Source organism: Peromyscus maniculatus, chromosome 7 (assembly GCF_049852395.1).
Source record: "Peromyscus maniculatus bairdii isolate BWxNUB_F1_BW_parent chromosome 7, HU_Pman_BW_mat_3.1, whole genome shotgun sequence".
NCBI lineage: Eukaryota > Metazoa > Chordata > Mammalia > Rodentia > Cricetidae > Peromyscus > Peromyscus maniculatus.
In genome coordinates this window covers 32,895,619-32,908,371 of record NC_134858.1, presented here as the reverse complement: position 1 = coordinate 32,908,371, position 12,753 = coordinate 32,895,619, and the positions used below count along the sequence as shown (strand labels likewise).

The 12,753-nt window shown below is 45.5% G+C and overlaps 1 protein-coding gene across 1 annotated transcript; it reads right to left on the bottom strand.

Moving 5' to 3' along the window:
- Positions 1–2,356: 2,356 nt before the first annotated feature.
- On the bottom strand, positions 2,357–12,719 carry Rpusd4 (RNA pseudouridine synthase D4). Its single transcript, XM_042280640.2, has 7 exons — positions 12,500–12,719; positions 11,945–12,110; positions 10,278–10,479; positions 6,441–6,534; positions 6,221–6,365; positions 4,919–5,016; positions 2,357–3,253 (listed from the first exon to the last, which is right to left on the bottom strand). The coding sequence occupies exons 1-7, from the start codon at positions 12,686–12,688 to the stop codon at positions 3,014–3,016; spliced, it is 1,134 nt and encodes a 377-aa protein (XP_042136574.2). The 5' UTR covers positions 12,689–12,719; the 3' UTR covers positions 2,357–3,013.
- Positions 12,720–12,753: the final 34 nt, after the last annotated feature.

Below are 12,753 nucleotides of genomic sequence, written 5' to 3'. Positions count from 1 at the left end.
CATATAAAAGCTGTCCTGGAGCCTTTCCAACGTGAGCTGTCACCCCAGCTTTCTTAAACTCAGTCCAAACTTTGAGTTGCACCTAGATAAAACAGTGGTTTTTCACTTTCCTAATGCTGTGTGACCCTTTAATACAGTTCCTTACGTAGTGATGACCCCCAACCATAAAATTATTTTCGTTGCTACTTCATAACTGTAATTTTGCTACTCTTAAGAATCATAATGTAAATATCTGTGTTTTCTGATGATCTTAGGTGACCCCTGTCAAAAGGTTGACCCCCTGAGGGTCGAGACCCATAGGTTGAGAAACACTGATGTAAAAGATTGTTTAAAGACCACGATAAGAGCAGGTTATATTAACTGACAGGGAGGCCAGTGAAATTCCATCTCTAGGGTGCTCAGCATGGCCATCTCCTTCCTGAGAAACAAGAACAGGAGACTTTACAGACCAAGGATGTATGAAATGGCAGCACCCTTATAACCACAATCATGAATTAACCAGAGCCATCCCTACTCTAGAAAGCCAAGCATTGCATGCAGCAGAAACGTCAATCCTAACTTTCAAGATGTCTCTCCCTAAGCTTCCAAATCACTCATTTAAACAGATTCAAACTAGTAATCCAAAGACCAAATTCAACCTGCAAATATGTGCTTAGCTGCCTAAGAGTGTGTGTGCAAGTGAATGTGTCCATCTGTGTGTCTATGCATGTGTACGCACATCCAGGTGCACGATTGTGTGAAGGCCAGAGAATGACATAGTCTTCCTCAATCATGCTCTACACTTTGCAATAGGGTCTCTCACTGAATCTGGAACTTGACAATGTGACTGAACTGCCTGGCCAGCAAGTCCTCAGCACTAGCCCCAGGGATCCCTCAGCACCAGCACCAGGGATCCCTCAGCACTAGCCCCAGGGATCCCTCAGCACTAGCCCCAGGGATCCTCCTCAGCACTAGCCCCAGAGATCCCTCAGCATTAGCCCCAGGGATCCTCCTCAGCACTAGCTATATTACTGTGCCGGCCATTTACACAGGAGCCAAGGGCCCAACTCAGGGCCCCTTGTTCGCACAGCAAGCACTTGACTTGTGCCTTTTCCCAGCCTCACTGAGTGTCTTCCATTTTTTCTCAGCCACTTTACTAAATCAGGATAACCCCTAACTACATTCTAAATATTTGTCCTTATACCCAGAGGTAAGTATTCTTACCCCTCATCAAGGAAATTCTCTTTCCAACATATGAAAATCATTACAGAAAACCACAACCAATCAGAAGTAGAGTTGTGGAGCCAGTCCTAGTGGATACATCTACAACACAGCTCCTACTCCTAAGGTTCAGGGAATACTGTGGAACAGGGGGAGGAAAGACTGGAAAGGCAAGAGGGTCGGGGGTGTGCTATGAGATCGTGTCTCTTAGAAATGTCAGAAACTACATCCATGAAGTCTTAGCACCATGGTTGCCCTAGCATGACCTAGACAAGGGTGACACCAGTGGATGTGCTAATGTGGTAACGTGGAAGAGAGAAAGCTCACGAGGCTTTAACCCTACACAAAGAACTATAAGCAACTAAGGAATGCTGAGACTGGAGAAACAGTGGCAAGAGCATTGTAACTCCAATCTTAAAATGGTCTTTTAATTAAAAAAAAAAAAACCTTGTACCAGATATTGGTGTAAATGCTGAAAGAGCAGAGACAAAGGAACAAGCCACCTCTTCCCTCTAGGATTCCTCAGCCGAAAGACTTTAGTTCCTGTTTCCTCACGCCTTACATACCTTTCTCTGCCCAGCCATATCATTTCCTGTCTCAACTTTCCTAGTGCTGGGATTAAAGGTGTGTGATTCCCAATAATTGGGATTAAGGTGTGTGACTCCCAATAATTGGGATTAAAGGCATGCGCCACCACAGCCTGGCTGTTTCTCTCCTGGACTGAGTCAATCTCATGCAGTCTAGGGTGGCTTTGAACTCACAGATATCCAGACAGACCTCTGCCTCCTGAGTGCTAGGACTAAAGTTGTGTGCCACCAATGCCTGGTTTCTATGTTTAATCTAGTGGCTTGTTCTGTTCTCTGATCTTCAGGCAAATTTACTACGGTACACAGTATATCACCACAGAGCACAACGTGGGTTATCCAACACCAAATGGTCAGCCCTGAAAACATACATGTAAGTAGCATTATATAGACTTAGCAGGATGTATTATGTATTTAGGAATGCACACACACACTCTCATGCAATAACAATTAAAGAAAAAGAGGCCATAAATGTGAAAGACAGTGAGGGAGAGGGTACATGTAAGGTCTGGAAGCCTAAGAAGGGAGGGGAAATGATGGAATTGTAATCTCAAAAAAAAAATATTTTTTTTAGAATGTTTTTATTTAGTTGGCAACAGGTTGGGAGATTTCACAGAAATATCTAGATTTCCTGGTTCTCTACAAGAAAACAGAAACTCTGCCCACAGGGCAGCCCTCGGCTGGAGCTAATAATCGTTAGACAGTTTGTGTGCTTGGTCCTTGTCCCAGTCACCGCCTCCCACCCTCCAGGCTTCACTCACTTAGGTTAGCTGCCCACCGTTACTTCGCCTAAACAACCCATTCACAGGTTCACAGTATGGCACCCATGTTCTAGTTGACAAATCCCTGGGTCCCATGATGCATGATTATCCAAGACATTCTTTCCAAGGGAGCACTCCTGAAGGCTCAGAAGCTTTTCTTCCTGTTGGATGAAGATAGGTCCTGGCCACAGATTCCATCCTTTGGTTCTCCTTTACTGGTCCAATCTTTCTGGTCCTAGGCTCTCTTCCATCTTGGCAAAGAGACCTATCGAGGAGAGACTTCCAGCACGCTTTCCCACATTACAGCCAAACTGATAGGAAATACGACTTCATTCTCCATTAAAGTCCTCAAGTGGCCAAGTTTCTTCACCTTATCCCCTCTGGCTCTTCTGTAGTTTGTTCCAAATGAGAAGGTAGCAGGATCCATGGACTGCAGCAGAGCTCCAGGGCCAAAGTGCCCAACAGTCTTCACTGTGCGTCTACACGCTTGGCCTCCTTGTCTCTGCTTTGATCCTGATTTGGCATCTCTAAACCCAGACGGTGCAGAGAACATGTAAAGAAGCGAGGCAGCCTGCAGGCCAGGAGGAGTTCCTCTGTTCTGGAGCCCAGCGCAGGCAGGACGAGCTGCCTAGCATGCAGGTGAAGGGGGATGTAGCGGGCCTTTGCCTGCTGCAGCCCCAGCTTCTTCAGTGTGCCAGCAGAAAGCTTCTACAGAAAGCAAAGACAGACACTTGAGAGCACAGCCAGCTACTTGAACTAGAGAAGTGCCTGCACTAACCTCTGCAAGACCAGTAATGGTTAGCTCGCCTCAGGGGCAAGTCTAGGAAAGGCGTAGAACCTCGGTAAGAAAAATACAATCATATCAGAGAAACTCTTATGGGTCCAATTTCTGGCCCTTTAAGAGAATGGGTGCTAATATTAACCAATAAAAAAGACTCCCCCGGGGTTCTTTAGATAGACAGCCTCCCAACAATATCCGAAAGTAAACAAATGAACCACTGAGGTTCCGACAGCACAGCCTGAGGCTCCATGAAGACAGCAACGACTCTGATGCCTCTAAAAGCTACAAGCACATTGCCATGCCTGGAGACGATACCTTGTCATGACCTACTTCAGGGTTTTAACAAAAGAAAAGAATAAAAGGTAAGTTTACCAAAACATCTTTTTTTTTTAATCTTCTAAATGCTTTGAACAATGTAATTTCAGAAGCACCCCAAATCACATATATTGCTATTATTAAGACACTTAAATGTCACATTTCTTGAGAACCTTCACTTACTCTAGGGGATGTCCTCTCCCCCAGCGTGTTATCTCTCTCCCTGTCTCTTGATGCCCATGTCTGTCTCTATAGTAAAACCACTTATTAATAAACTCCACTGTTGTTTCAGAACAAACAAAGGAAAGAAAGAAGTGCTTGCTGGGCATGGTGGCCCCACCTTTAATCATAGCACTTGGGAGGTAGATCTACAAACAGGTAGATCTCTGTGAGTTCAAGACCAGCGTGACCCACAGAGGGTTTCTAGGCTACACAGTGGACCCTGTCTCAGAAAGATCAAGGGGATTCAGCACTGGCACAGCAGGGGCAAGCCCATTCAATGGTTATTATCTCCATAAATATTATCTCCAAACCCACAAAACCGGGGGGGGGGGGGCAGTTCTCTCTTACCTGTTACACTGTACACAGTTAAACCAATGGTGGTTTGAAAGTGCGCCCCCCAGTGCTGGGCATTTGAACAGTTGATCCATCGTTGGTGGTGCTATCTGGGGAGGTTTAGCTGGTACTAGAGGAAGTGTGTCTCTGAGGGCAGGCTTTGGGAACTCAAGGCTTTGCTCTTTCTGCTTCGCTGCTTGCATCTGAGATATGAGCTCTGAGCACCTAGTTCCTGCCACCATGATGGCTGCTTGCTGCCATGCTTCCCCACCATCATGGGCTCTTATGCCTCTGTGCAGGGGGTTGGGGGGCACTACCCACCACCCCCACATTTCCCCAGAGTGTTCTTGAGTGAAAGGTAGTAAGAAATATTAGAAGAATTAGAGGGGGAAGATAAAGATAGAAAATAAAGGATAGCCTCGAGAGGGCCTGGAACCTATTCCAATGGGCCCCGACTGCCTTTGCCCTAGAGTATTCACAGAAATGCCAAGGGGTGGTGCAAAAGACCTCCGCCCAGCACAGCCAAGTGCAGACCATCTCAGACACCTGCACTCAGGCCCATGGTTCTATCATCCTCTCTATGCAGACCTGCTGGGCAAAGCCACTAGGAAATCTGAAAATGGACTCCCACAAAACAGTAGCCAAAATAAACTTTTATATGTAAGTTGCCTTGGTCATGGTGTTTTATCACAGTAACAGAAAACGAATACAACCAGTATTACCTGAGGGGCCAACCTACTCCAGTCTGAGTACTTGTGATCACCAAGGATTGGGCAATCCAACCCAAAAGACAGGTGAACTCGAAGCTGATGTTTTATTCCTTAGGAGAAAAAGGAAAGAAACATTTATGAGGAGCAACAGAAACGATGCTAGTGCTGACATCTACTTCAAATCCTATTAAATCAAAGCTCAGTGAACTAGCAGCACCAAATGCAATAAGGAATAATGGAGGAAACTCCAAGCTATGCAGTACCGGCCAGCTTAGGAAATAAACATACATATTCTAGACAGCCATATCATGGCCTTTATGTCTACAATTACCCTAACTGTTTATAATTTTACTATATGGTAATAAACTATTATTTTGCATATTTCTTTCTTTCTTTTCAGTACTGGGGATTGAACTAAAGGCCTTGTGTATGCCAGACAAGTGCTCCACTACTGAGCTAAGTCCCCAGCCTCACATTTCTTAATTATGCTATATATATTTCTCACTTGAGCCACTGAAGTACACAGTGCACAGCTCAGTCGCATCAGTTACATTACACTGGTTTGCAACCATCAACATTATCCATCTCGAACTTCCTATCCTCCCCAACTAAAACCCACTGGCGGAAACAATGGCTTCCTATTCCTCCCCTCTGGCTCCCTTCACCACTAGTTTTTGGCAAGCATCATTCTACTTTCTCTATGAATCTACTGCTCTAAGTATATTATGTGAGACAAATGATACAGAATATATCCTTTATATCTAGCTTACTTCACTTAGCATAATGTTTTCAAGGTTCATCCATGTCAGAATTTCATAATTTTTCTAACATTCCCATGTTATTTCTCCATTCATCCATCTTGGGTTACTGCTATGAACATAGGGATGCAATGTTTTAGTTTTTTTTTTTTAAACTAAAGAAGAGAATTGCTGGATCAAATGCTTTTTTTTTTTTTTAAAGAAATGCTTTGTATGTTTTTAAATAAAGCTATTTAAGCTGTGTTCTGTTGAAGCTGGGCACAGTGGCACATGACTATAATTCTAACATTTGGGAGGCTGGGGCAGGAGGATCACAAGTTCTAGGCAGTGTATGATACATAGTGTATTATTTCTTCTATTCTTCTACTCCCCACAATCATCCCAGGACACGGAGACCCTCGTTTCAGATCTGCACCAGAAGCACAGACAGGGTCACACAAGTCAGCTGTACCCACAGCCTACACGCAACATCAGTGGCTCAGAATAAGGGGAGAATCCAGGCCAAGGCCCTGGACAAAGCATGACGGTCACTCACAGTGGAATGGGGCATCCTCACCAGTGATAGGCTGCAGCTCCACGAGGGCGGAAGAGGGAGTGCTGCTGAGCACCTGGTACTGCGTGACAGCAACACGGGCACTCCGGTTGGCCCGCACCTTTACCATTTTCCCATTGTCCATGCGGTAACCCGGGGCCAGCGTCATCTGAAGCCAGAGAAATCAAGACATGATTCCCAAGACAAGACAGAAACCCACGCCTCAGGGAGGCAGCTCACCTACCTTGTGGTGCTGCTGCTGGCCTTGCACTTCCTTCTCCACGATGGGGATGTCCACGACTCCTGCCGAGGGCAAGGGGACACGCACAGTGATGGCCCTGGGGGTGACAATACAGATTGCTGATTGAGCCACAAAAATCAGGAAGGGGCTGCTGGGAGTTGGGGGCTTAAGACCTCACCATGGACCATCCTTACTTCCATTTTTGCAGCTTCTTGTCTATGTATGTAAAAGAGCTCTAGAATGGGTCACTGAATTATGGCTGTGATTTCATGGCTTCTTTGACTAGCAAACAGGTAGGGACAGTCCTGTGAGTTTTTACTATATTCATTCTGTCACTCAGTCACATGTTTGTTCACTCAGCATGAGATTAGAACCCACTACTATTTATTTATTTTACTAACTTTTATTGATTCTTTGTGATGTTCACATCATGCATCCCAATCCTGCCCATCTCCCCAGTCCCCCATCCACCCTTGCAAACCCCCACACTACTATTTATAATCAAAAGAGAAATGGGATACAAAATCCAATTATCTTGATTTTCTTTTAATTGTACATATCCATGAAAGATCATTTAATTTTTTCCCAAAGTATTCTACAATCAATAAACATGACTTTAGCTTAGAAGATTTCAGTTTAGAAATATCTAGCTCATTGAGTGGTAGTGGCACACACCTTTAATCCCAGTACTCGGGAGGCAGAGGCAGGCGGATCTCAGTGAGTTCGAGGCCAGCCTGGTCTACAAAGCTCCAGAACAGCCCTGGCTCCATAGAAACCCTGTCTCGAAAAACAAAACAAACAAGTAAAGAGGAGTATCTAGCTCTCAGGCTAGGCGCTACATCATGAAAATCATATGGGACCGCCCCCAACTATTCCAGTAGCTCTTAAATTTGACTGTATATTCCAGTTATTTATAGAACTTGTTATGCTTTAGTATGAGAACCAGTTCAGGGCTTCATGCATACTAGATGCCCTAGCTCTGTCACTAAGCTTTTAGAAACTTTAAAAGACACAGATGCTAAACCCACAGCCACCAGACATGAATGAGAACCACTGTGGGTGGGTCATAGAATGTATAGCTTCTCGAAAACAGAAAATATTTTTATTTCTGTATGTCTGTATCTATCAACAAGCGCAGGTGGCCATACAGGCCAGAGGCAGGTGATGGATCCCCTGAAGTTTAAGTTACAAGTGGTTGTGAGCTGCCAGTTATGGGTACTGAGATCCAAACTCAGATGTCTGAAAGCAGCAAGTGGTCTAACCCCTGAGCCACCTCTCCAGATCACACGTAGATTTTGTTTGTTTGTTTTCTTTTCTTTTGGTTTTTTAAGATAGCATTTCTCTGTGTCCTGGAACTCACTTTGTAGACCAGTCTGGCCTCAAAATCACAGAGATCTGCTTGTTTCTGCCTCCCAAGTGCTGGGATTAAAGGTGTGTGGTGCCGCTGCCGCCGCAGCTGCCGCAGCCGCTGCTGCCGCCGCTGCCGCCGCCGCTGCTGCCGCCGCTGCCGCCACCACCACCACCACCACCACCACCACCACCACCACTCAGCTCCTCATATCTCTTTTTTTTTTCTTTTTTTCTTTTTTGTTTTTGTTTTTTAGGGACAGGGTTTCTCTGTATAGTTTTGGTGCCTGTCCTGGATCTTGCTCTGTAGACCAGGCTGGCCTCGAACTCAGAGATCGGCCTGGCTCGGCCTCCCGAGTGCTGGGATTAAAGGTGTATTCCACCACCACCTAGCCCCATATATAGTTTTTAAAGGGCTCCCTTGATCACAAAGTTAATGCACAATTTCTAAAACAAAAAGAACTACATGTGCAAAGCATAGAATAATATTTATAAATCAAATCCCAATAGGAAAATATCTAAGGAGAAATAGTCTGATCTCAGAAAGGGAAATTCAAACAGAAAATAAACACAAAACCCCTATGTGAGTGGCTTTTTGAAAATGCTTTGAGTACTCAGTACTGCTGGTGAGAGCGGAAACTAACAACTATTTTGGAGAGCAGTTTAGGTGCTATTAATTTTTTTTTTTTTTTTTGAGACAGGGTTTCTCTGTGTAGTTTTGGTGCCTCTCCTGGATCTCGCTCTATAGACCAGGGCTGGCCTTGAACTCACAGAGATTTGCCTGCCTCTGCCTCGCGAGTGCTGGGGTTAAAGGCGTGCGCCACCACAGCCCAGCCCTATTAAATTTTTAAATATGAGGCTTGAGAGACAGCTCAGAGGTTAAGAGCACTGACTGGGCTTCGAGAAGATGTAGGTTCAATTCCTCACACCCACATAGTGACTAACAACTATCTGGAATTCCAGTTCCAGGGGATCCAATGCCTTTTCCTGGCCTCCACAGGCACTGCATGCATGTGGTGCACAGACCAAAATCCCCACATACACATGAAATAAATATAATTTCAAAAAAAAAAAATACTAAACATTTTTTTAACATGCATACCATTCAAATCTGCAATTCTGTTTTCAAAGGAATATACTCTAAAAACACTGGAATAGGGTGTAGTGGTGTACACCTGTGATTTCAGCAGGAGGATCAGAAGTTCAAGATCAGCCTGGGCTACATGAGACCCTGTCTCAAGAAACAAATCAGTGGCCATTGAGATGGCATAGCAGATAAAAATGCTTGCTGCTAACCTTGACAATCTCAGTTTGACCCCTAGTACCCATATAATGGAAGGAGAGAACTGACTCCAACTTGTCCTCTGACCTCCACAGATGTGCATGCACAAACACACAGAAACACAAATAAATAAACGTTTAAAAAACAACACGTAAGCCGGGCGGTGGTGGCGCACGCCTTTAATCCCAGCACTTGGGAGGCAGAGCCAGGTGGATCTCTGTGAGTTCGAGGCCAGCCTGGGCTACCAAGTGAGTTCCAGGAAAGGCACAAAGCTACACAGAGAAACCCTGTCTCGAAAAACCAAAAAAAGAAAAGAAAAAAAAAAAAAAAAAAAAAAAACAACACGTGGCTGGAGAGATGGCTTAGAGGTTAAGCACACTGGCTGCTCTTCCAGAGGTCCTGAGTTCAATTCCCAGCAACCACATGGTGGCTGATAACCATCTGTAATAGGATCTAATGCCCTCTTCTGTCATGCAGGCATTCATGCAGACAGACACTATATACATCACAAATAATAAACTTAAAAAAAAAAACAACAACACTGGGTATAGTGGTTGCGGGCCTTTCTACCCAGCATTTGGGGAGCAGAAGCAGGTATCCCTGTCTATGTAGCAAGTTCCAGGCCAGCCAAAGTTAGGAAGTAAAACTTTGTCTCAAAACCGATCAAACAAAATCAAACAAACAAAATAAACAAACAACAGCAGTTGAGGAGATGGCTCAGCTGGCTTCACATGCATGATGATGAGCTCGGAATCCTAGCAGCCATGCTAAGTCCAGTACAGCAGTGCACATCTGTGACCTCAGTGCTCAAGGGGACAGAGACAGGCAGAGCCTGGAGTCTAGCTTTTCAGCTAGTCTAACCATCAGTGAGTTCTAGGTTCAGTGAAACACCTATCTCAATAAAATAAAATAAGGAGTGATAAAGAAGTCTGACATCCTGCTCTGACTTCCACATGTACACACAATCACACACACACACACACACACACACACACACACATCACTATTTTATCCACATGTACACACAAGTGAGCATGCACACACACACACATATGAACCATTATTTTATCACTGAATATTCTAAGTATTTAAGCTATTTTATAGACTATATCCTCTTGAGTCCTAGTACAATGCCTTCTATTAATAGTTCCTGTAGTACAATGGACAGATAAAAGAGATGTCTTCATTTCTTCCACTAACAGGCCTCCTACCAGTACTTCTTTTCCACCTGGCGGGTTCTAAACAATTCCTGGACTTGATGTGCCATATCCTTCTCCCAGGCCAGCACCATTACACCCGTGGTTTCTTTGTCCAGGCGGTGGCACAGATGCAAAGGCTCTGCCTTGTGGCCACGAAGCATCTTTGCCAGGATGGGCAGCACATCAGTGATGCAGAGCTGGACTCCAGGGCCACCTATGACAGAGAGAGCCAGAAGCTGGAGTTTTCACCGAGGAACTCTTCTTGAGAGAACACTCCTTACTGCATAAGTTATCCCCATTTCCTACAGTTGTGTTATGACCACATGGCAGGGATTACTAACATTAATAGGTCCAGAGCTCTCATTAGCTTTAAAATGAACTGCAGGTCCCCAGTCCAGATTATTAAGTCAGAACTCATATTTTAACAAGCATCCCAAGGACTTGCAGTAACTAAAGTCTGGGGAACACTGTGGCTTTCTCTTCAGATTCTGTGGGATAGACAAGCTCTACTGAGGCATTCCAGAAGAGAAGTTAAGAGGGGCTCTGAGATCAGACAGCCCTAGATTTACTCTTTGCATCTCCATTTGACCTTAGAGAGATCACTATCCTTCCAACTCTGCTTTGTTATCTAAAAAATATAGATATCTACAAAAAAGTAACCCCAACAACTAAAAACCTCATCAGAGAATGATAAGGCAAGAACCTGCTAGGAAATCAAGAGGGGGGGGGGGGCGGGAATCACAGCCGCATTTAACAATGCCTACTTTATTTCTCTGTACTGCCCACCAAAGGAGCTATTTACTCCAATAAAATTCTTTTTTTTTTTTTTTTTTTTTTTTTTTTGGTTTTTTCGAGACAGGGTTTCTCTGTGTAGCTTTGCGCCTTTCCTGGAGCTCACTTGGTAGCCCAGGCTGGCCTCGAACTCACAGAGATCCGCCTGGCTCTGCCTCCCGAGTGCTGGGATTAAAGGCGTGCGCCACCACGCCCGGCCTTCCAATAAAATTCTTATATTCCCCTTGCAAGTCTTTGATAAATACGTTCCTTTTTTTCTCTTTTTTTCCTTTTCTTTTCTTTTCCTTCCAAATTCTGATTCACTTCAGCTGTCCCTTATCACTACATTTAGCAGAATCAGGACATCCATTAAGTTCCAGACATATCACTCCCTCCCCCCTCTTACATATTAACTTCCTCTTCCCCAGAGTTTTTGTTCTTGTTTCCCTACCTCTCATTTTGAAATGAGGTTTTGCGGTTGCTAAGAACTGCTCTGAACAACTGATCCTCCTGCCTCAGCCTCTCCTAGACCTGGCACCCAGCTCTTCCCCCGAACCCCACCCGCGTTTGGAAGGAGAATTAATCATTAAGACTGTCAGCACACAGCTTTTTGTATTCCTCTGCAACAACCTGTGTGGGAGGCTGCACACAACCCACAGTCAGAATTCAGCTTTTGTATTTCTCTGCAATAATCCCTGTGGGAGGCTGCATAAAGCCCACTGTCAGATATTTGGAAGTGGGGACTAGGCACTGGTTTGTGTTAGCAGTGGTCGTATACATGGGATACTAGTATACAAAGGCTAAATTAATTGAATTCAAGAGTGCCTCACAGGTAAGGCTTCAGAAGTGCCCCTAGCTGTAGAAGGAAGCAGCAGCAGGTTCTTTTCCCTTGCCCACGTGGTTCTTACCGTGGACTGGGAGACCATAGGGTTTATTAATGACCACGAGGTCCTTGTCCTGGTGGAGAATCCCTCGGCTCAGTTCCTTAGCAAGCACATTGGGGTGAACTCGCTGTAGCTGCTGTGTGAATCGCACTAGTTCCTGCACCCTCCGCTGAACAGGGTTTGTAGGGACCTAAGGAGAGAGAAGGGCGGCAAAAGCGTAACGAGGAAGTGAAGCGCTGAGGATGGCCTTAAGTGAGACTTAGGTTTCGTGCGGGCGGGGGGGGGGGGGATGACTGTGTTGTAGACTTAGACCCATGCCTTCCTTTGGGACCATACATCGGTATCTATCTCACCTACACACCCACGCGGTGTTTGGGTCTGAGCCTGGCAGTAGCAAAAGTGCCCACAAAGACACTGTGCCAGCATTGTCCTTTTCTCTCGGTGGTATTCCGACCATCACACTGTATGTCCTCCACAACACTGACTTACTTGCCGTTACAGAACCTGCCCACGGCACCCCACACCTGGGAAAGCCGTGAGAGCATTGCCTCTTGGGAGTTGTGGTCTTTCCAGGCTCACCGGTATTTTCTTCGTCTTTTGCTCTTGCTTCTGGGCTCGGAGCTTCTCTGCCAACCTCTGAGCACTCAGGGGCCTAGAGGTAGTAGCACTGGAACAAAACGACTTGGACCTGGGAGCGAACAGTCTCCCGGGACGCGAGGTCCCGCTCAGGACCCGGAGACCAGGCGCACTCAACCTGGGCGCCGCCATCTTGCCGAGGGCGGGGCCAGACAACCCCGCACGCTGGAGAGCGACCCGAGGGGGGGGCGAGGGGC

Bases quoted from the DNA above. Each gene is read 5' to 3' on its own strand.
- Rpusd4 (XM_042280640.2), bottom strand. From the start codon at position 12,688: ATGGCGGCGCCCAGGTTGAGTGCGCCTGGTCTCCGGGTCCTGAGCGGG. The intron at 12,111-12,499 runs GTGAGCCTGGAA...CTCTCTCCTTAG, and splicing joins AAAAGACGAAGAAAATACCG to GTCCCTACAAACCCTGTTCA. The intron at 6,535-10,277 runs GTAGGAGGCCTG...TGTCACCCCCAG, and splicing joins CAGGTGGAAAAGAAGTACTG to GGCCATCACTGTGCGTGTCC.